This window comes from Lithobates pipiens, unplaced genomic scaffold (assembly GCF_037356315.1).
Source record: "Lithobates pipiens isolate NorthernLeopardFrog02 unplaced genomic scaffold, aLitPip1_a1.2 Scaffold_13, whole genome shotgun sequence".
NCBI classification, from domain to species: domain Eukaryota; kingdom Metazoa; phylum Chordata; class Amphibia; order Anura; family Ranidae; genus Lithobates; species Lithobates pipiens.
The window spans coordinates 126320777-126345867 of NW_027507718.1; the positions used below are offsets into that span (position 1 = coordinate 126320777).

Genomic DNA, 25091 nt, shown 5'->3' on the forward strand with positions numbered 1-25091 from the left:
AGCAGCAGAGTTAACGGTCCCGAGGCAGCGACTCAATCCAGCGAGAAGCCTCATCCGGTGACCCAAAGAATCTAACCAATTCGCCATCGACCACCCGTAGTTTAGCAGGGAACATCATGTTGTATTTCAAGCCTCTGGCGCGGAGCTGTGCCTTGACCTGATCAAACGTGCGGCGTAGTCGCTGCGTTTCAGTCGAATAATCCGGGAAAATCATAATTCTGGCATTCTCATACCGCAACTCCTCCATCTTCCTCGCCTCCCTCAGCACAAGGTCCCAGTCACGAAAGTTCAGGAGCCGAAATATAAAGGTCCTCGGCGGCGTCCCCGGCGGTCCTCTCACCGATGGCATCCGATGCGCTCGTTCTACCACAAATTGAGGGGAAAAGACAGCCTGGGGTAAAAGGGTGCGCAGCAGGTGTTCCGCAAAAGTCGCCGGTTCTCGGCCCTCCGGGAGGCCCACCAGGCGGAGGTTGTTCCTCCGATTTCTATTTTCCTGGTCTTCGGCACGAGACTCCAGTACCTTCATCTTCACCTGCAGGGTCCGGAGAGCTTCGCCATGCGAGTGAATCGTATCCTCCGTATCCCCCACTCTCCGCTCAGCTTCAGTGAGCCGGTCCCTGTACTTGTCCATGTCCCTCCGGATTAAACCCATCTCCATTTGCATCTGCTCTATTTTGGCCGTCAGCGTGGTCTGGCATCCCGAAATCGCCTGCATCAGAGCGGTGAATTGTTCGTTTCCCAGCGCTGCCGCCTCCGGGTTATCCGTCTGGGACGCCATGTTAAGGGAGAGCACACGTGTGTCCCGGGGACCCGGCGAGGTATTCTGGGCCTGCTGCCGCTTCTTTTGGGAGCCGGGGTGCCCTCTTCTCATGCCCAAAGACAAGTGGCACACTCACAGGGTTAGACAGGCTCAATAAGTCTTTTGCAGACGGATAAATAAGCAATGCAATGCGGAGCTCCCCTCACACACACGTCCACTCAGGTCGCCATCTTGCCACGCCCCCCCACCCTAAAGACTTACTGCTGTTCAGGGACACTGGGCTTCGGCAAAATGGCAGCCTCCAGGAAGAAGAAACAGGAGCAATGCTGGAGGCAATTTACAGCACACACTCATTTTAGTAGCGTAAATATTGATGTGGAATGTAAGTTCCTTGCTAAAGAATATTATTTTTTATCAAGTTGTTATGGATAAAGTTCCATTTTAACTGCTAGTTTACATGGAAGTCAAAAGGGAACAGCTGTCATTCATCTCCTAGCCTCCAGCCCCAAATGACTTATTGTACACTTCTGTGTGGATTTCTGTATTGAATACAACACTCATCTCATTTGCTTGATTGCCTTTTCACTGAATGTGGGAGAGCATTGACAATGTTGGCAAAATAAAACTCTGTAAATATCTGTATCCAGCATAGCAAAAGACCATAAATGTCAATGGCCCCAAAATAATGCTCCACTTTCTTTAACCCTTTCATGCCAACTGCCTCCCTGCCCTTTAAGAGTTGTAAAAGCCAGGAGCGGGCATTCGGGTGACGTGACCGATGCGATTGGCTGCCTGCATCGGGAGTTTACCTTTCCCCGCTGGCTACCATGCTGGGATTGTGCAGGAAGCTTGCTCTCAGCACAGTAACTTATTTTAACAGGACCGCATATATGTGGCCACTTGGCGTTAGGGCCCACCCGCCGAGCGGGCACATATATGCGTGCGGCCAGCGCTAAGAGGTTAAAAAGAAGTCAGTTGCTACATAAGTAATTTCATCATTCTAAACAAATATGATTTAAATACTGCGGACAGAAGATCGAAAAGTAAGCACATCACTAGAGGATGCTTGCTACACTCATTTTTTTTTTAACACGGGTTTGCGTTAAACTAAATAAAAAAATTGCATTTCCTTTTTAATCTTTTGCCAGCTATGGTTTTGTATAACATAGTCAGAAATTTCATATGTCACTAACTTCCAACCATGGTATCATTGGGAGCATTCGCTTGGCTTATTATTTTTCCCAGCAAATTTTCTGATCATGAGATCACAGCAACTGCATACCTTCCCACTTCCTTTTAAAGGAAGAGGAAAGGCCTGTATTAGATATTAGTATTATAAGCAAAGCAGGAGCAGGTGGGAATCTACAATAAAGTCTGCTTTATTGTACACTGTATGTACATTAATTGCCTTGAAAAGAAGTAATTTATGTGTCCTGGCACCTAGGCTTTTGTCAGCCATCTGCATTCCCCTCCCAGTTGCCGACCGCACCTACTGACATACTCCCAAAACCCCGCCCCTTGTGTGGGCACACAATGTGATTAATGTGTCCTTCAGGCACAGCTGAACAGAGATCGAGATAAAGGGCCAATCACAGATGCCCGTTACCATGTGATCACCTGTTTCCAATCACAGCTCATCACATGTAAACAAAGGCTGGTTATCGGTGCTTCCTTTCCTCAGAGCTGTCACACCATGAGGAAAGGAAAGCCGATAACTGGCTATCCTGTGACAGGGGACATTTACACTTATATTCAGGGCACTGATCATCAGTGCCAATTAGTGACCATCAGAGCAGCCTATCAGTGCAGCCAATCAGTGCCCACCAGTGCTACCTTATCAGTGCCTCCTTACCAGTGCAGCTTCATCAGTGAAGAAGAAAAATTACTTATTTGCTAAATTTTATAACAGAAATAAACAAAGTAAAGAAAAAAAAAAAACAGTGCTGATTAAATACCACCAAAAGAAAGTACAGTGTTGCATGACCACGCAATTGTCAAATCAAAGTATGAAGGGTGAAAGTGCCCAGTAGGCAGTGGTTAGCTGGCTCCTAGAGTCAAAGCAAATTTGTCAAGCCCTGACAAAGCTCATCTTGAATCTCCCCTTCCAAATATAGTCTCTTATTACCGCATTTGGTTTAGCCTCTAGGTATTCAATTAATTTAAAGCACTATTTTTCTACCTTTTTCCAGTCAAGGAACCCTTGAAATGGATTTTCAGTCTCGAGACATCCCAATCTAAGGCTTGGTCCACAATACTGCGTTTCGGGAGAAAAACGCACAAAATCACATGCATTCCCGACATTCAAACACGTTCCTCTCTATCAGATACGCAGGGATGTCATTAAAGCGACTGTAAAGGATTATTTTTGAAAAAAAGAAACAAACATGTTATACTTACCTGCTCTGTGCAAGGGTTTTGCACAGAGCGGCCCCAATCCTCCTTTTCTGGGTTCCCGCGGCGGTGCTCTTTTGGCTCCTTCTCTTCTCGAGTGACCCCAAGGGAGAGATACTTTCCATGGGGGCACTCGTGCGGGCACGCACTCAAGTCCTGCTGCTGCATCCATTGATGCAGACAGCAGGACTTGGCCCTGCCCCCGGATTTGAATGACATCAGCGGGACCCGAGACAGCGACTGGAGCTTCTGCGCTTGTTCTTGTCACAGGGGGCTGCTGCAGCATTAAGGTGAAAAGCCCCAAGGGTTTACAACTCCTTTAATTCTTAATGGTACTCTCACACATTGACAAATGCAGTATGCTTTTTGTGCAATGCAATTTAAAAGAAAAAAGGGGGTCCAGGATTTCTTTCCCTACGTTTCTGCGGGTAGGGCAGCCCAATGAAATGAATGGACTGCCCTGCACAGCACGCACCTGCGAATATGTAAACCAAGGGCTTGTTCAAACGAGAGGTTCCTGGATGGTAAAACCATGCAGTCGAACCACATTTTTACCACTCCCAATTACAGAGGCAGCAGCTGGGGGTTGTATACACACTGGTCGTGGCTGGAAACATACCCCCAGGTGAATGCACATGCATTGCGCATGGGGATGCAGAATTTAGGGGGTTTAGGGGGCTAAATTGTGCATTGAGGAGGTGAAATATCACCTCTTTATTGTCTGTCAAATGCCTCTGAAAATTGATCCAAGCATGGATCACTTTTTAGCAGTGTGGCAGTCCTTGCCACTATTATGAATGAGACCTAAAACAGCAGGATTAGGGGGTCAATATTCAAAGTAACGGTCATACATACGCATATAAAAAACACACACGTAAATACATACTATACAAGTATATACATACACACACAGACCTTTTAAAGAGGAAGTAAACCCTGATGAGTTTACTTCCTCGTTCATTCCCTGCAAAGGCAAAGCATAATGGACTACTATGCATCGCATAGTAGCCCATTATGTGTCACTTACCTGACACAGGAGCCAGCGAAGTCGCCGCTGTCCCCTGTAGTCCGCCACATCTATCTTGTTGGTGGAGTCTTGCAGCTCCGCCGCTGTCATTCGGCGAAGCCGCGATGACGTCACTTCCGTGCATGCGCACAGGAGCCGACACGCGCGTCAGCTCAGTCGCTGAGAATGCCGCGCTCAGTGCGCCTGCGCGCCGTAGACAGCGGTGCCCGTTTTCGGGCAAATATCTCCTAAACCATATAGGTTTAGGAGATATTGCTTGGACCTACAGGTAAGCCTTAATCTAGGCTTACCTGTAGGTCAAAGTGGTTTGTAAGGGTTTACAACCACTTTAAAAACTGCAGTAATGTACCTGCACTCGCACTGCTGGGTAGGCAGAGGTGAAGGCAGGACTAACGAAGCCAGCTTCCCCTTCCACTGTTCTGCACTCACTGTCCTGACTGAGCTCCCACTATGCTAATAAACAGTTCAGCGAAGGAGAGGGAGCTTGGTCTAATCTAAATGCCTTTCTCAACTGATATTGAGCATCCAATGATAGCTTACTTTTACATTTTTAATGGTATTTAACCAGACTACTTACAAATGGACCTCCCAATTGACAAACCCACTAGAGCTGCGCGATTCTGGCCAAAATAAGAATCACGATTTTTTGCTTAGAATAAAGATCACGATTCTCGCGGTGTAACATCATCTTTCACATTATGCAAATAAATTGGGCTAACATTACTGGGTAGTTTTTTTTTTTTTTTTTCCAATTCATTAAAGTGTATTTTTCCACAAAAAAAAGGCATTGGAAAGGCTGCTGCGCAAATACCGTGCGACATAAAATATTGCAACAACCACCATTTTATTCTCTAGGGTCTCTGCTAAAAAGAATATATAATGTTTGGGGGTTCTAATTTTCTAGCAAAAAAATCATGATTTTAACTTGAAACCAACAAGTGTCAGAAAAAGGTTTAGTCTTTAACCACTTGCCAACCAGCCACCATCGTCATACAGCGGCAGGCCAGCGTGATCCCGTGAGCCGTCGTAGCTGTAACTCGGCTACTTTAAGTGGGATAGCAGGCGTGCGCAGCTTCACTACGGGGGTGCCGATGCGCTTGGCCTGCGGTCACGATGACCGCTGGCCACATGCGAGAGCCAGAACAGGGACGTGTGTATGTGTGTTTTTATAAACACACAAATCCCTGTTCTGAGAGGAGGCAGAACGCAAGTTCCTACTAGCTAGGAACCATGATCTGTCATCTCCTCTAGTCAGTCCCATTCCCCTACAGTTAGAACACAGTTAACCCCTTGATTGCAACCTAGTGTTAACCCCTGCCAGTGACATTTACACAGTAATCAGTGCAGTTTTATAATGGTCCCAAAAATGTGTCAAAAGTGTCCAATCTGTCCGCCATAATGTTGCAGTCTCGATAAAAATTGCAGATCACCGCCATAACTAGTAAAAAATAAAATAATAAAAATGCCATAAATCCATCCCCTATTTTGTAGACGCTACAACTTTTGCGCAAACCAATCAATATAGACTTATTGTGATTTTTATTACCAAAAATATGTAGAAGAATACATATCGGCCTAAACTGAGGAAAAAAAAAAATGCTAAAAAAATAAATAAAAATTGGGGATATTTATTATAGCAAAAAGTACAAAATATTGTGTCGTTTTCAAAATGGTCGCTCTTTTTTTGTTTAAAGTGCAAAAAATAAAAAACGCAGAGATGATCAAAAAAAAAGCTCTATTTGTTTGGGTACATCGTCGCGTGACCACGCATATGTCAGTTAAAGCGACGCAATGCCGGATCGCAAAAAATGGCCTGGTCATTGAACAGCCAAATCTTCCGGGCTGAAGTGGTTAAGTAGTTATTCTTTCCTCATTTACAGACTGAAATTCATTCTTTTGATCTAAAGAACAGAACATTACAATGTTTATAGTTAGCTCAGCAGCTGAGGAATGTTGTGATACCTGGCAGGCTGCCTTTTTTTTTTTACAGCAGTCCTCTTGAGCGGAGAATTCTCTGCATATAAAAAAAATTAATAATAATAAAATTATATATACAATATACAGTGCCTTGCGAAAGTATTCGGCCCCCTTGAACTTTTCAACCTTTTGCCACATTTCAGGCTTCAAACATAAAGATATAACATTTTTATTTTTTGTGAAGAATCACCAACAAGTGGGACACAATTGTGAAGTGGAACGAAATCTATTGGATTTTTGAAACTTTTTTAACTAATAAAAAAATAAAAAGTGGGGCGTGCAAAATTATTCGGCCCCCTTGCGTTAATACTTTGTAGAGCCACCTTTTGCTGCGATTACAGCTGCAAGTCGCTTGGGGTATGTCTCTATCAGTTTTGCACATCGAGAGACTGAAATTCTTGCCCATTCTTCCTTGCAAAACAGCTCGAGCTCAGTGAGGTTGGATGGAGAGCGTTTGTGAACAGCAGTTTTCAGCTCTTTCCACAGATTCTCGATTGGATTCAGGTCTGGACTTTGACTTGGCCATTCTAACACCTTCATACGTTTATTTGTGAACCATTCCTTTGTAGATTTTGCTGTATGTTTGGGATCATTGTCTTGTTGGAAGATAAATCTCCGTCCAAGTTTCAGGTCTTTTGCAGACTCCAACAGGTTTTCATCCAGAATGGTCCTGTATTTGGCTGCATCCATCTTCCCCTCAATTTTAACCATCTTCCCTGTCCCTGCTGAAGAAAAGCAGGCCCAAACCATGATGCTGCTACCACCATGTTTGACAGTGGGGATGGTGTGTTGGAGGGTGATAAGCTGTGTTGCTTTTACACCAAGCATTGTGGGCAAAAAGTTTGATTTTAGTTTCATCTGACCAGAGCACCTTCTTCCACATGTTTGGTGTGTCTCCCAGGTGGCTTGTGGCAAACTTTAGACAAGACTTTTTATGAATATCTTTGAGAAATGGCTTTCTTCTTGCCACTCTTCCATAAAGGCCAGATTTGTGCAGTGTACGACTGATTGTTGTCCTATGGACAGACTCTCCCACCTCAGCTGTAGTTCTCTGCAGTTCATCCAGAGTGATCATGGGCCTCTTGGCTGCATCTCTGTTCAGTCTTCTCCTTGTCTGAGCTGAAAGTTTAGAGGGACGGCCAGGCCTTGGTAGATTTGCAGTGGTCTGATACTCCTTCCATTTCAAAATGATCGCTTGCACAGTGCTCCTTGGGATGTTTAAAGCTTGGGAAATCTTTTTGTCTCCAAATCCGGCTTTAAACTTCTCCACAACAGTATTACGGACCTGCCTGGTGTGTTCCTTGGTCTTCATGATGCTCTCTGCGCTTTCAACAGAACCCTGAGACTATCACAGAGCGGGTGCATTTATACAGAGACTTGATTACACACAGGTGGATTCTATTTATCACCATCAGTCATTTAGGACAACATTGGATCATTCAGAGATCCTCGCTGAACTTCTGGAGTGAGTTTGCTGCACTGAAAGTAAAGGGGCCAAATAATTTTGCACGCACCACTTTTCAGTTTTTTATTTGCTAAAAAAAGTTTAAATTATCCAATAGATTTCGTTCCACTTCACAATTGTGTCCCACTTGTTGGTGATTCTTCACAAAAAATTAAAATTTTATACCTTTATGTTTGAAGCCTGAAATGTGGCAAAAGGTTGAAAAGTTCAAGGGGGCCAAATACTTTCGCAAGGCACTGTATCTATCAGGAAAAAATACTTTGTTAAGATTGTAAGTGGGAAAAAAGTTGTGATCCCGATTCTTAACGATTAATCTTGCAGCTCTATTTCCCACTAACTCATATGTCAACATCTTTGATCGGACGCCTCATCCCTCTTCATATGCAACAAAGTGTATGACAAATTCTTAAGGGTCAATGCTCAGGCTATCAAGGTCCGAAGAGTTGGATGCCACGGACTAGTTAGGATGCAGGCTGAGGAGAGGTACATCCAGACCCAAAGCACACTACATAAATAGAAAAAAGGTAGCCTGGGCACCACACACCTCAACTGGCTTGAGTGGTTAGCAGGTAAATAGCCACCCATCAGTTGTTTAGTCGGCTAGCTGATCGGTTCAATGACGGAACCCCCCCCCCACACCACCAAGAGTTATTGAACTGCATCCTATTAGTTGGACTTCTAAATATAGAGTAACTACAAGAACCCTTTCAGCAAAGGCTACTCACCACTTTTTCTGGGCAGTTCACTCTTGGAGTCTTTATTTGGAATTCTGGAGGTGGAGGAAGAGCACATATTGGAGGAGCTGTGGCTGGTGGCGATTGATCCTCTACCTGAGCTGCCTCCCCTTCGCCCTCACTCCGGCTGCCCACAACAGGTTGTAGGGGTGCTGCCTTGTCCTCGGCCCCTTCTGGGTTGGAGCGTGTGCGGGGTCTCTGCTCTACTGCCAGCTCCCCATCATCTGTGGGCTCCGACGTGTCCATGCTGCACGTTTCCTCTGTAGGGCTATCCAGCTTTGTGGTGGGGTTGTTCAATTAAGAACGTTGAATGGTAGAGACTTTTAATGTGGACCTATAGCAGAAGAATACAGATTAACACATAGCTGCATTAAATATATTCTACCTAATTATTTCTTCACTTGTAGATATAAATGTCCAAAAAAAGAGTAAAACTACGATAATGAAAATGTAAAAGATTATAGTATGTTTTACATAATGTACACCGTTTTCCTAAACAAAATATTTTATTGTTTAAGTACACAAGGCTGCTAAATATTGGGTATTGCGTTGTAAGCTTGCAAGAGGAAGTGTTGTTACTGACAGGATCTCTGAGTAGGAAACTGCACAACGGATTCACAAAGAAGACAAAACAAGTGGGACTTTATATGAGGCTTGCACCCAGGAGATAACACAGTGATAATGAATATGGCAGGTACCCAAAATAGTACAATAGGACCAAAAACGTTGCATATAAACATCAAAACAACATAATTGATTCACAAAGAAACTACTGTATATTTTGTGCTACATGATGCCAAATATACTGAGAAATCGATTTTGGGTTTACAAACATTTTGAAGTAGAACTAACCTCAAACACTAAAATTTCATATACACTAACATTTTGCCAGCCGCATAATGCAGATATGCGGCAGCAGGAATGGTGGGCTTTAACACCCAGGTGCCACACATATTTGTCCACGCAGCCTGAGGTTGTGTGCTGAGAGTGCATACACTTGCGTGCTGCCAGCACAATGACCAAGCTGTCAGCAACCAACAGCTCTTGGCCATGGCTTCTGATCAGAAACCAGTGGGATGGACTCCTGATCATGTAAGTGCTGTGAGAGCCAATACCAGTGGTCACATGATACAGAAGTACCGCCTTCCAGGGGCCCATTAGGGGTGTTTCTGGGAAGAGTTAAGAGGTTAACACATTAACGTGATTACAAAAGTTGTTTTCAGTGTTACCATTATGCAGTTATCAAGTAACTACTGACCGAGACTTCAGAACTGTGTATTTAGAAATAAGATTATACCTATTGATGCCTTACACCTCGTGTTATCATGCTTGGTATGCCAGCTATAACTATATATATATATATATATATATATATATTTATTTTTCTTCAGACATAATAAATATGATATTATATAAATATTTGGGATGATGAAACATTTCTTTTTCCACTGTTATAAAATGAAATCACTAACACGTTTTACCTGTGTGCTTGCCTGATCTCCCCTAATGGAACACAGATGTAAAATACAAAAAAAATAATAATCCTGACAGTGGTTTTAACCCTTCAATACTTAAAAATAAAAAGATAAAAATAAAATAATAAAAATCCAAATTTTTTATAACAACAAACATGGTATTGCACAGTGTACCAAAACCTCCTCTTCTGGGGTTCTAGGCTCCTCCACTTCTCTGTGTGCCACCATGGGAATTCTCTTGCCATGGTGGCACATGTGCAGGCTCACTCCCGTGCCAGTCTGTGTGTGTCCACCAACAAACACACCGTGGCTCAGCCCCCCCCCCCCCAGCAGCAGCAGCAGCAGCAGGATCCATTGGCTTCCACTGCTGCCTCTCTGTCCTGTGAATGCAGGGAGAGAGTTGCTACAGAAGGGCACAATGCTGGATTGAGTAGTATTTGGGCGGAATACTGGGACATTTTTTTACCTTAAAGAGGTTGTAAAGTCAGAAGGTGTTCATGCATGAAGATAAAACACCTTATGTGTGCAGCAGCTCCACTAATACTTACTTGAGCCCATCTCTATCCAGTGATGTTACAGGAGAATCTCGGCTGTCCGGGACTCTCCCTGGCTGAGACGGCAGCACAATGCCATTGGCTACTGCTGCTGTCAAAGTCAGAAAGCCAATGAGGAGAGAGAGGGGGTGGGCCAAACTGAATGGACACACAGAGCAGCGCCTTGGCTCAGGTGCCCCCCATACCAAGCTGCTTGTTGTGGGGGCACTCAGCAGGGGCCAAGAGCGCCAGCAGGGGACTTGAGAAGAGGAGGATCAGGGCATCTCTGTATATTATGTTTGTTATTTTTATAGGAATAAAAAACTTAGTATCTTTAATGCAGGGAATGAATTAAAGCGATTTTAAAACTAAGTTTTTTTTTTAAATAACAAACATGTCATACCTCCACTGTGCAGTTCGTTTTGCACAGAGTGGCCCCGATACTTGACTTCTGGGGTCCCCTGTGGCGCTGGTAGCTCCTCCCCGCATTGTATAACCCCCTATGAGAAGAGCTCTCCCAGGAGGTTACCTTGCGGTCACTTTCCCGAGTCCAGCATTTGCGTCCATAGACGTAGAATGCTGGACTCTGCCCCATCCCCACGTCATTGGATTTGATTGACAGCAGTGGGAGCCAATGCCTGCACTGTTATCAATCTATCCAATCAAGAGGCAAGAGGAATAGTGTGGGAATTACGGGGCTCAGGTGAGTAAAGGGGGGGGGGGGTCAGTGACAGAAGTTTTTGAACCTTAATGCATAGGATGCATTAAGGTGAAAAAACCACAAGGGTTTACAACCTTTTTAAGCCAAGAATTGTCTAGCCCTTACAACAGCTTTAAAGTTGAACATTTGCGTTTGAAAAGGCTAATCACTGATTTCATCATTGATTCCTATTTAAGATGAGCTGTGCTTGCTCACTGCTGCTTACATCTGTCTGGCATATCTTTTCTCTGCCTATGATAAATCAGCATATGCAAATGAAAAATATATTCACAGTCAACGGCCAGCTTTCACAGAGACCTCAAGTGTTGAAAAAAATACAAGTCTCTGCAGGGTTCACACTACAAAACTGCGGAGTGGAGAGTCTGCAGTTTTCTGTACTGGAGAAGTCTCCACCCACCTGTGTGTTTTCTAAGGAAATTAATAAAATATCACTGGTGACATTTCAGTAAAGAAAAAAAAAAAAAAAGGAATCAACGGCACCTTATGTTGTAAAAGCACCTATACCCTTCTGCCTGTACACAATAGTCATCAGCCCACACAATAAGACAGCTTGTTATTCTGTGCAGGATAGTGTGACTGAACTTTTACTGTGTACATATAGTCTTTTTAGCTTTGGATATAGCAGGAAAGGTTTAGAACTGTCTCCATCGAAGAGATTCCTTCATTCCTGTTAGGGATGAGCTCAGCCGTGTTCGCATGGACCACGTGCAGAGCAAGATGGCGCTGCGCTAATCACAGGCAGTGAAATATTGCCCCAATGTGCAGCTGTAGAGATCGGGCAATGTCTCACTGCCTGTGATTAGCGCAGCGCTGCACCAACTTCCTGGCGGGCTCTGCACGTGTTCCATGCGAACGCGCCTGAGCTCATTTCTATTTCCTGTCTGATAAAAAGGCTGACCCCAGGACAGGAAGTGAGGGGAAATCTCAGCAACAGTAAATATGCTTTTACAAAATGTTCAGCTTTTTTTTGTTACCGGTTTACCTGGTGCAGATTTTCCCTCACTTCCTGTTCCCAGAACAGAAAATAAGGGGAAATCTGCCTTATGGAGCTCCGGATGGCAATAAAAATAAATATTTGTTTTGGGTATAACACATCAGGAAATGTACCAATCATGGCGTAGAATAGTATAATCAACACAGTACCTCTCCTGTTTTCAAGTTTCTCTGTTCGTCACTGCACAGAAATAAAGCACAAAACATGCAGGTCCATCTTTTCCAGTTCCGCTCTGTAACCCTCTACAGGAACCAAGCCTCGATCTGAAAACTGCTTCCAAGCCTCATTCTGGGTAACAGAAACCAAGCCTCATTCTGATTAGTGGCATTCAAGCCTCATTCTGGGAAGCAGTAACCAAGCCTCAAACTGAATGGTAGCAACCAAGCCTCATTCTGGGTAGCAGGCTAGCAGCAAAGCTTCAAGTGTGTGTAAACGTTAAAAACGAATGTCTCTTGTTTGCTTCAATTTGGTCTATTAAATATGCAATTGAAAGCATTTAGTATATCTGTTCAACAAGTGCAAAAAAAAAATAGCTGTTTATCCAGCGAGAAATCTTGTGAGCTGATGCCAGCACTGTTCCCCCTGGCTGCTATCTCCACTGGCTGCACCACACCTGTGTTATGGAGAAGTTTATATAGTCCAAACGCACTCCCTACTATAATATAAGATCACCAGATTTTTAAAATGAAATCTAGGGACATGTTTTTTTTTTTTTTACTAGTAATGGCAGCAATCAGTGACTCATAGCGAGACTGCGATATTGCGGTGGACAAATAATGTCGCGAACACACGACTGGTTCTCCCGTCGGAATAAACTTGGAAGGTTTTTCCGGCGGAGTTCTGCTGAAACTGTCTTGCCTACACACAATCACACCAAAGTCCGACCGTCTAGAACGTGGTGATGTACAACACGTATAACGGGACTAGAAAAAGGAAGTTCAGTAGCCAATAGCTGCCGTCTCGTACTTTCTTCAGAGCATGAGTCGTTTTTGGTCCGTCTGACCAGCATACAGCCGAGCAGTTTTCCCAATAGGAATTGGTTCAGTCGGAAATATTTAAAACATGTTCGATTTCTAGGTCCATCAGAATTGTCCGGATGAGGCATACACACGATCGGAATATCCGATGAAAATACTTTTTCTGTCAGACATTCTGCTCGTGTGTACATGGCAATAGTGACACTTTTGACACTTTGTGGGAACCAGTGACACTAATAAAGTGATCAGTGCTAAAAATATGCACTGTCACTGTACTAATGACACTGGCTGGGAAGGGGATAACATCTAGGGCAATCAATGGGTTAAATGTGTGCCTAAAAAATGTTTTCTCACTGTGGGGCAGGTTCTGTTACTAAGGGAAGACATAGATCCCTGTACTTGCTTTGCTCTGATACCCAGAAATGCAGGATCACGTATATAAGTGATCCTGCGCAGCGCGACTGCCCTCTAGCAGTAAATCAGCTATCAGGCGATCAGAAACTGGTTAAGATCATCAGCATTATGATAACTCACAGGCAGCAGGCACTCTATCATGGCTCTGGCTGGCTCTGTCACAGTGTGTCACATAACATGGCTGCTGGGTGCTGATTTTGTTGACTTCTGACCAATAAGTGCCCCCCCCCGCCTGTGAGTTCTGATACCATCCATTATGCCAGAGAGACAGACACAGTGCAATGTAGTCTATTCACAGACACCCCCAAAGCACACCTGTGTTGAAGCCTTGAAGGCACCGGTAGCCCCACGATTGGATCTTCTTCCCCTCTATTGCTGCTGCTGGACATCGTCAGCTGAGCTCAGCTGTCTCTCTCTGCCCATCGCTGCCGCCTCCGCCGGCCTCACAGCTTCTCAGGTCTCACTCTTCGGGCCCCGGCTACTACTGGGTGGGGAGTGGAGGAAAATTACTCTGCCGGGGGAGGCAAGGAGATAAGCAGGCAGGCGGCTGACCGGGATTTGAGCCAAGGCAGAAGAACATGTGAGCGGAGCTGAATGGGCAAGAAATAGTCCATCCGCTCCGATCAGCACATCATCATCAGAAAGGGACACAGATAATGGAAAAAATACACCCCCCTAAGCTAGTAGGAGCGGGGGGGTGTAATTCAGATTTTTTTTTTTATTCTGCACTGTCTTTGAAAATTGCCCCAGCTCCTATTGAAGTCAAAGCCGGGAACAAAACCAGGGACAGACTTGGTCCGGGGACAGTGTACTCAATCCAGGGACTGTCCCCTGAAACCGGGGACATCTGGTCACCCTACTATAATAGGGTGACGACTTTGATGATTAGGCTACTTTCACACTGGAGCGTTGCGGACACTGGCGGTAAAGCGCTGCTATATTTAGTGGCGCTTTACCGTCGTTTTAGCGGCGCTATGCGGCTGCAGTTTTAACCCCCGCTAGCGGCCAAAAAAGGGTTAAAACCGCCCGCAAAGCGCCGCTGCAGTGGCGCTTTGCAGGCGGGTTTGCAGCGCTGCCCCATTGTTTTCAATGGGAAGGGACGCTTTAGGAGTGGTAAATACACCGCTCCTACGGCGCTCCAAAGATGCGGCTCGGGGCTTTCACACTGGAGACACAGCAGTGGCTGTTTTAGGCCGCTTTGCAGGTGCTATTTTTAGCAATTTAGCACCTGAAAATCGCCTCAGTGTGAAAGCAGCCTTATGGTTATAACTCTAGAATAGGAAGTGAGTTAATGACCAGATTATTAGGTAAAATATAGGAAACAAATTGTGTAGAAAATAAAACTAATACAGCCACCACATCTAAGGACCTGTAAGCTGCAATAATATCACATTTTGTTCTTGGGTTTAGACACACTACACACCATTTTTTTAAATACGGCACTGTGTCACCTCACCTGACAATTGCGCGGTCGTGTGACATTGTACCTAAACAAAATGTATGTCCTTTTCCCCCCACAAATAGAGATTTATTTTGGTGGTATTTGATCACGTTTGCGTTTTTATATTTTTTGCTCTATAAACAAAAAAAGAGAGACAATTTTGAAAAAACAAACTGTTTTACTTTTTGCTATAATACATACACAAAAAAAAAAAATGGATTCATGTTTAGGCCGATATGTATTCTTCTACATATTTTTGGTAAAAAAATCCCAATAAGCGTATATTGATTGATTTGTGCAAAAGGTATATCATCTACAAAATAGGGGAAAAATGTAAAGGACTTTTAATTTTTTTTTTACTGGTAATGGCAGCGATCTCCGATTTTTTAGCAGGACTGCGTCATTGAAAAAGACAAATCTGACTCTAAATGACACTTTTTGGGGACTAGTGACACCAATACAGTGATCAGTGCTAAAAAAAAATACACTGACCAATGTATAAATGACACTGGCAGTAAAGGGGTTAACATTTGGGGCGATAAAAGGGTTAAATGTGTTCCCACAGTGTCTGTTCTAACTGTGTGGGGGATGGGCTCACTGGGACAGCACAGAGATTGCTGTTCCTGATCACTAGGAACAGCCGATCTCAGTGTTGTCAGAATGGGGATCCGCCTTGTTTACAATATACAGTATCTCATGCATTAAACGGAGTACAGGTATGTAGTTTCACACAGCCAGACCTCCCTGCCGCAGTACATGTGTGGTTCAGAAGTGGTTAAACCCAAGCACATTAATTACACAGGTTCTGTGGCTGATTAAGGGGGTAATTAAACTCACAGTGCCTTACCTGCATTAAATTAGCCTCAGATAATAGTCTTGTCTACAACAGTGTAGATTATACCAACTCTCATTCTCAGTTTGATTGTAACATCTTACACTATCTAAAAGCCTTCCACCAATTAAGCTTAAAGCATGCCTTTGCCTCCTCCCTTATATTCCACATCAGCATGTATTTGCATGCTGATGCAAAAAATTGCCTAACACCCTTTTTTTTTTTTTTGCTTTACCTATCTTTTATTTCTTCTACTTCCTGCAGGCAGTGGTGACATATTTATGTGTACTGGTGACCATTCTACAAAGAGAGGGGAAATCCAAAATTTTAGCATTAAGAGGGATTTCACCTTCCTTTAGGTGATTCTAAATTCCTGTTGTATCACTGAGATTGGGGGCAGCACAGTGGTTAATTGGTTGGCACTTGGCACTTCTAGGGTCATTACCTCGAATCCCAACTATTACACTATGTGCCTGGAGCTTACATATTCTCCATGTTCCTATGTGAGACTTCTCCAGGTTCTCCAGTTTCCTCTCACACTCCAAAGACATGATGGTAGGTTATTTTGCTCCTGTCAAAATTGGCCCTAGTATGCATCAATGTGAGTTATCGACCTTAGATTGTAAGTTCCTTAGGGCAGGGACTGATGTGAATGCTCTACATATATATATATATATATATATATATATATATATATATATATATTGCACCCTTACATTTCTTGTTGCATTCTTTATAAAGTCTGAATGCCTATGATGATCCCTCAACCTTGTATTTTTTTAAGTTCTTCTTCTTTGCTTTTATATGCATTTTTACATTGGAGTTAAGCCATCCAGGACTTTTGTTCGCTCTTTTAAATTTATTACCCAATGGGATGCATTGGCTGATGCCCTTATTTAATATACTCTTAAAGCAAACCCATCTCTCCTCCGTGTTCTTTGTTCCTAAGATTTTATCTCAATTATTGCCTTCTAGCAAGGTTCGTAGTTTAGGCAAGTTGGCTTTTTTGAAATTCAGTATCTTTGTATTCCCCTTTTGTTTCCTATTTGTGTGATTTATACTGAAGCCAATTGACCTGTGATCAAAATATATATATGAATGTGGCGCTACCTAAAAAGTGCAATAACCAAATAAAACTAAAGTGCAAATAAAATTCTGTCCCACTACAGTGATAAATTGTGACACAGTGAAAGATAAATATGATGCATCTACTATGCAATGAAATATGATTATAACCCTGCATACATAATGAAATTATTACAAGAAAAAAATATATAGTAAAAAGTGAAAAAATATATATATATAGAAAAATATATATACCAATCCAGTGACAATGTGCAAAAATTGCAATATTAAAAAGTGATTGTCCAAAAAACCATGCATAAAGTATTGATTAAAACAAAGTCCATGCAAAAAGGTTGAAGTGATTTCCAAAAGTGACAATCCACTGCAAACTTCAGTGCCTATTATGTGCACCACCTATTTCCCCCAGCCTCTCACCTCCAATGAATGGCAAAAGAGCGCTGTATGTAATCAAATGTTGCTGAATCCTTATCCATCCAGCCTCAATATTCTACCGCTGTATGTGTACCGCTGTATACCGCTGTATATGTACAGTTATTTTTCTCCCAATTTCTCCAAAAGTGTCCAGTTATCATTGATGGTAAACATGGAATGGAAGAAAACAAGGGGGGCTCTCATGTGTAGAATCAAATAAAGACTTTAATAAAAGATATCCACACTTACATATAGGTATACGAAGGAAAACACTCAGCAGACGCGAACTTCCGGTCTCGGCCGTGACCGGAAGTGGTATGTGCGACACCTAACTCCTTCCCTGACGCGTTGCGTCACACCTCGTGACTTTTTCAAATTACACTTAATTGACCTGTGATCGCTGTTACCTAAATTGCCCCATATTTCCACATCCGTGATCAGGTCTGTATGGTTGGTAATCAGTAGATCCAGTAACGCTTTATTTCTAATTGGTGCGTCTACCATCTGGCCCATGAAATTGTCCTGCAAGACATTCCTCCGCCCAGTCTATGTCTGGAAAGTTAAAATTGCCCATTATGATAACACTTACCACTTAACACTTTTTCAATGCTAGAGGGTAACGCGGACAGAGAGGGAGGGGAATGAGAGAAGGGATGAGGTAGACTTGTTTTCCTTTTCTATTTTTTCCTGGGATAAGGGGGGGGGAGAGGGAGGAGGATAGGAAAGGTTTGTCTAATGTAATGTTAAACATAACTGTATAAGATGTATGTTTTAAAAGAAAGACATTTGTACAATTGTATTTAAATATTAAAATAAAGAATATATAAAAAAAATGATAACACTTACCATCCTTGCTGCTGATCCAAATTGTGATAGGAGATCTGTCTCCCCGTCCTCCCTCAGGTTAGGGGACCTAAAGCATACTCCCAGTATTATTTTCCCCTTAGCTTCATTACTTTTGAGCTGTACCCATAAGGAATCTACCACCTCCCTAGCACCCTTAGTGATGTCATCTCTCACATTGACTTGTACATTATTCGTGATATATAGGCATACCCCTCCCCCTTTTGTACCCTCTCTATCCTTGCGATAAAGGATATACCCTTGAATGTTTGCCAGCCAATCATGAGAGCTGTTGAGCCAGGTCTCTGAAATTCCCACAAAATTAAAATCCTATAGACATATATGATATATATACAGTATCTCTAGTTCACCCATCTTGTCTGCCAGGCTCCTGGCATTGGTGAACATGCCATGTAGTTTAGACAGGTAGCATATTATCCTCTTATTGGGTGTTCCGAGATTGCAACTAGGACTTGCTACTATACTTACCTTGGGTTTATGGGCTTTGGTCAACCTACCACTAATGCCCACAATACTACTCTCTGGAATATGTTCCGCGCTGACTATCTCTACCTCTGCCCTCCCCCTCATTGCTTAGTTTAAAAAACCCTCTAACTTTTTGGGCATCTTCATTCCCAACTGATCTGCACCCTCCCCATTTAGGTGCAGTTCGTCAATTCTATAGTACTGGTTATCAGCTGAGAAGTCGGCCCAGTCCTTCAGGAACCCAAACCCATCCTTACTACACCAGCTCTTCAGCCACTTGTTTACTTCCCTAATCTCCCTCTGCCTTTCTGGTGTGCCTTGATGTACCGGTAGTATTCCTGAGAATACTACCTTAGAGGTCCCTTTTCTCAATTTAACTCCTAAGTCCCTAAAATCGTTCTTTAGAACACTCCTTCTGCCTCTGACTTTGTCATTAGTGCCAACGTGCACCATGACAGCTGGGTCTTCCCCAGCCCCTCCCAGTAATCTGTCCACCAGATCCGTGATGTGCCTAACCCAGGCGCCCGGTAAACAACATACTGTTCGGCGCTTCAGGTCTTTGTTACAGATTGGCCTCTCTGTCTGATTAAGAATTGAGTCCCCTACCACCATAATCTGTCTATTGTTTCCCTTAGCTTCCCCCCCCCCCCACTCTCACTGGAGGAGTTCTTCCCCTGGCAGCTATGAGAGTTCCTCAGCTCCAGCAGTGCTGGTCCCTGACTGGTTTCACCAATGTCACTCAAGTTGCACTTATTGGGATGCTCCAGCCCTGGATCAGCCTCCCTGGCACTTCCCCCTCTACCCTTCCTGACTGTCACCCATCTACTCTTTGCTAGTGCCTGTACCTCTTTGTCTCCACCCACCTCTGTGCTGGCCCCTGCCGACACCTGTGGTGTACGTTCCTGGCTCTCCTTTAGTATGGAGGGACTTCTCAGTGCTGACAGTTGCTTCCTCAGATTCGGAACCTTGGCTTCCAGGGACAGTTCGTCTTCGTACCCGACTTGATTGAGCAAATGCTCCCATTCGATGACTTCTGGCACTCTGGAGAGGTGTTCACTGTACAGGGCAGATGGCAGACAGCATGTCTGGTGTTGTGTGGGTGAGCAGTTTGCTAATGTCTACGTTGTGGATTGAGTGGCCCATAATGACGGTGGGGTTATGGTATGGGCAGGCGTATGCTATGGACAATGAACACAGGTGCATTTTATTGATGGCATCTTAAATGCATAGAGATACAGTGACGAGATCCTGAGGCTCGTTGTTGTGCCATTCATCCACGTCCATCACCTCATTTTGCAGCATGATAATGCACGGCCTCATGTTGCAAGGATCTGTACACAATTCCTGGAAGCTGAAAACATCCAAGTTCTTGCATGGCCAGCATACTCACTGGACACGTCACCCATTGAGCATGTTTTGGATGCTCTGGATCGGTGTATACGGCAGCATGTTCCAGTTTCTACTAATATCCAGCAACTTCGCACAGCCATTGAAGAGAAATGGACCAACATTCCACAGGTCACAATCAACAACCTGATCAACTCTACCCGAAGGAGATGTGCTGCACTGCGTGAGGCATATAGTGGTCACATCAGGTACTGACTGGATTTCGGACCCCCCCCCCCAAGACAGTAAAAATGCACATATTAGAGTGGCCTTTTATTGTGGCCAGCCTAAGGCACACCTGTGCAATAATCATGCTGTCTAATCAGTATCTTGATATGCCACACCTGTGAGGTGGATGAATTATCTCGGCAAAGGAGAAATGCTCACTAACACAGATTTAGACAGATTTGTGAACAATATTTGAGAGAAATAGGCCTTTTGTGTACATAGAAAAAGTCGTAGATCTTTGACCACTTCAGCCCCAGAAGAATTTACCCCCTTCCTGATCGGGCCATTTTTTGCGATACGACACTGTGTCTCTTTAACTGACAATTGCGCAGCCGTGCGACGCTGTACTCAAACAAAGTTGACGTCCTTTTTTTACCACAAATAGAGCTTTCTTTCGGTGGTATTTGATCACCTCTGCACTATTAACAAAAAAAGAGCAACAATTTTGAAAAAAAATAAAAATACTTTTTGCTATAATAAATATACCCAGAAATGTTTTTACAAATCAAATTTCTTCATCAGCTTTGGGCAATATATATTCTGCTACATATTTTTGGTAATAAAAATCACAATAAGCATATATTGATTGTTTTTTGCACAAACGTTATAGTGTCTACAAACTATGGGAAAGATTTTGGCATTTTTATGGCATTTTTATTACTGTGTTTGTTTTTTTCTAGTAATATCGGTGATTTTTGTTAACATTTCAGGGGTTAACACTAGGGGGCGATCAAGGGGTTAGATGTGTTCACTCAGTGTATGTTCTAACTGTAGGGGGAAGGAACTGACTAGCTAGTAGGAACACACAATCTGTCTCTCCTCTCCTCACAGAACAGGGATTTGTGTGTTTACACACACACACACACACACACGTCCCTGTTCTGGCTATCTGTCCTGATGAAGTGCAGCGGGCGCGCGCCTGCTATCCCTGATAAAAGGGTTGACGTACAGCTATGATGGTTCGTGAAAACATGCTGACCTGCCACTGTATAATGACGGTGGCTGGTCGGCAAGTGGTTAAATGTAGCTCATGATAAATAGGGGCAAACACAAAAGTGTTGTGTTTATTATTTTGCTCAGTGTAATAAATAAATAGATAGGAAGTAATGAGAATTTTCTCCATTGTTTTTTTCATTTTGAATAAAGTATGGGAGGGTTATAACCCCAGAGTGGCTGTTTGGACCTCATCATGTGTTGGGCTAAGGGTCCAGAAGAGATTTGACTAAAGATGTTTGCTGGAGGGCATCACCTGGGGACATTGGTCTGGAGAAGGATCCTTTTATTTCTCCCTCAATGAGGATGTCACATGGGAGCTAGAGTGAGCGGCATCTGTCCTAGGACATTGTGAGTAAAGATCTTGGATGGAGATCCTAGGTGTGCATGTACTTCAGGAAATGACAGAAGTTGCTGTCAGGACAGGAGCTGCTTGTACAGAGCCCATCCATCCTACCCTCAGAAAAAAAGGCTTCTACTAACGGTTATCTGCTAAGAGACTGTGAAAATAATCTAAAAAAAAAAATTTTAGTACAGTGGCGGCCCATCCATAGAGAGCGCACGGACGCAACCCCCCCATCCATGTGTCCCGCCCCCTGTTCTACATATCAAGGCACCGGACTATGGATGCCAATGTGTGGGGTGTGTTTTTTTGAAGCATGTAATTAGAGTCTGAGGTCCTAAAGCCCAAAAGGAGTCCCTGAAGATGTTTAAGACATCTAGCGCCACCCCCCGTATGAGCCGCTGGTTAAATTTGGGGTTCTCTGTTCTGCGCCTCGACTCCAAGGACAGCCTCAACCCCCCCCCCCCCCCCCCGGTCCACCTGGTTGAATAAAATGACTGCAAGCACAATTTACAACATAAGTGAGAAATACCTTTCGCCTGGCTGTGGGATATGGCAATAAATTCACACACACACACACACACACACACACACACACACACACACACACACACACACCTGTTTAGTGATAAGTACACCTAATCTATTGATTATTATAGCGTAAGTAAAAGTTAAACCGAATTGAACACACTCAGCAGGCAGGTTAGTAATAAACAATGCATATAAACTTTAAATGCAACAAGGGTACTTATAAACCCACACTAGGTTTAGACAAAGGTATACCACGTTAAACTGGCCAGCCAACGTTAGAGCTTCAAAGTAGTTACAACTAAGGGCAGTCCTTAGTCCTAAGTTTCGTTGGAGCTCGTTGGCGCACATTGTGGTCATCAGAAAGGCCTGCAGGCAGTATTAGAGCTATGGGGTCATTGGTTAAGTAGCTCCTAGTGACTTTATTCCCTAGCAGTGGTAGCAAGTATTAGCCGCAAAACCTGCTCACCAGTCCCGGTAACACTGATTTAGTTGCCCTCCGATCAGGTGTCAACTCGCTTAGGTTGCTTAGGGTGACAATGGTAGGCAGCACGGCAAAGATAGCATCCTGGGAGTGGCTCCGTCTCTCCACGTCCAGATCCCAGAACTGCTTCCCCACACTGTAGTATCTTCCAATGGCACTTCGTCCTCTCTCCACACTGGCCCTGATAACTCGCTACAGACTTAGGAGATTCCCCAAATGGCTGTGGAATTCTGCCATCTCAGGCTCTGTCTTTCTCTGGCTGACAATCTTGGGCACAGTTATTCTCTGCTCACTGTCACTGTCTCATGTCAGAGTCTTTTCTTTTGCTGGCTCCTAGACTCTCTCTTCCTCTGAAAACACCTCAGCTTCCTCAGTTCTTCCAGTGTCCTCTCTGTCTGAGTATTCTGGAAGGACAAGTCAGCATCTCCCTATCGCCATCTTGTGGCCAAAAGGAAAAATTGCATGACAATAGTCTTTCATTGGTCCATGACAACATGCCTGCTGCACACTTCCCCCACCAAAGAACCTTTGGTCCCCAAAGGAAGGACAGAGCCCATCAACATATAATGTCCACAACCTGTTTCATTCTTTCAAGATACAATGGGAGACAAAAAACAGGTTAGTATATGTAAGAAAACAAACAATTGGCATGCACGTATGAACCTGGCAAGGGAACCTCCCACCATTTGTTATAAGAGGTGAGATTGTCTTGCCCACAAGCCATCGATATTGGGATGGCCTGCCTAGATGTTCCAGGGGGTGAGATGGAGTCGCCCTCCACTAAACTTGTAGTAGGAAGGGTCGGCGTGTTGTGAGCTCTTTGAGAGGTATAGATAGCTTCCTCAGAACTTTTGCCTAGAGTATCGTAAGTCAGTCTTTTTGGCGGGTGAATTGTTTGTTTTTTCCTTTGCTCTTTGGGCTCAGGTAGTTCTGGTACAGCAGCCTCTTCCTCTTCCACCATCGAAGGTTGAAGAGTCTCTGTGACCTCTTCAATCGAAGGTTGAAGAGTCTCTGTGTCCTCTGCAGTTAGGGAAATCAGAAGGTCTTCCTGGCCTGTCAGTGATTGGCTCTGTGGTAGGAACTCTGGTGCCTCAGGCCTGAGGGTTCCAGTATCTGTTTCTCTAGAAGGAAGAAGAGTGGCAATTTCACTGTCCTCTTCATCTGTGTTTAGTGGTACAGACTGAGACCTGGTTATTGGACATGATCTCTGAGTAGTTTGAGTAGGCTGTGGATGTGGTTGTTGAGGAATAAAAACTGCTTCTGATAAAGGTAGGGCTGCGACTTCCAGCGATCAGTCAGTTTGTGCTTTCCAGGGACATCCAAGTTTCTCAGTAACATTCTGTCGCCAGGCTGCAAATTGTGTACTCTCACCTTCAGGTCAAAGTGTTGCTTGTTTCGCTGCCCCCAAGTGTCTGAGGCAGCCTGGGCTTTCTCATATGCTGTTTTCAGACTCTTCTTCAGGTGGTCCACGTACCCTCTATGAGAACACCATTGAGGTATGATGTAAAGAGGTGCCGAATGCTAAGTCAACCAGCAGTGGAGCGTCCCTTCTGAACATCAGCCTGTACAGTGGATAGCCTGTGGCATCATCTTCAGTGCTATTATATGCATGTACGATAGCTGCAATGTGCCTGCTCCAATGTTTTTCTTTTCAGCCGTAAGAGTCCCAAGCATATCCAGGAGGGTGTGATTGAAGTGTTATGGCTGGGGATCCCCTTGAGGATGGTAGCAAGTGGTTCTTGACTTCTGAACACTTAACAGGTCTAACAGTCTTTTAATGAGTCTACTCTCAAACTCTCTCCCCCTGGTCAGAGTGAATACACTGAGGTAGTCCTTAGTGGACAAAGAACTTCTTTACCAGCCTTTTGGCCACCGTAGGTGCTTGTTGGTCTTTAGTTGGGAATGCCTGGGCATACCGGGTGAAGTGGTCGGTCACCCCCAGAACATTTCCTTGTCCACTCGAGTCAGGCTCCAGACACAGAAAATCAATACACACTAACTCCAGTGGTCCTTGACTTTGCAAATGACCCATTGGGGCAGTTCTGTGGGGCAAGGTCTTGCTCTGTATACACCATATGCAGGAGTGACAGTATCCCTCAACTTCAGCCCGCATACAGGACCAATAGAACCGGTCTCACACCAGTTTGAATGCCCTCTCAGACCCTAGGTGGCTATGATTGTCATGTAAGGCAGTCAGGACAATTTCTCGGTAAGAATAGCTGCCACTTATCTTCAGGATCATCTGAGGGGCCCCTTCAGTAGACCACCCCATTGCGTAACTGCAGTAGATCCCATTCCTTGTACACTAGTCGTGCTTCTGTTGTAGAGTCTGTTAGCAGTAGATCTGGGCATTGGCCCTCCATGGCCTTTAGTGTTAAACTACAGAGGGTATCTTCCATCTGGTCCTTTCTTAAATCCCTGTCTGAAAGCTTAGATAGGCCATTGTCCCTGACTTGGGACAAATCACAGTAGTATTTGGGGACACCTGCCACTGAGATTCCGATGGCTTAGGCCCCAGTTGTTCCTCTGGCCTGATGTTCTGCCCCCTGACACAAGGCTTGT

The 25091-nt window shown here is 44.1% G+C and overlaps 1 protein-coding gene across 1 annotated transcript in view; it reads right to left on the reverse strand.

The window, feature by feature from the left end:
- BABAM1 (BRISC and BRCA1 A complex member 1) overlaps positions 1-12378 on the reverse strand; it is a 65376-nt gene extending 52998 nt beyond the window's left edge. Inside the window, exons 1-2 of the mRNA XM_077475533.1 lie at positions 12227-12378; positions 8346-8688 (exon numbers count right to left, since the gene is read on the reverse strand). Coding sequence (XP_077331659.1) covers positions 8346-8600 — 255 coding nt within the window. The 5' untranslated portion in view covers positions 8601-8688; positions 12227-12378. The remainder of the gene's footprint in view (positions 1-8345; positions 8689-12226) is intronic.
- Between the last annotated feature and the right edge of the window lie 12713 nt (positions 12379-25091).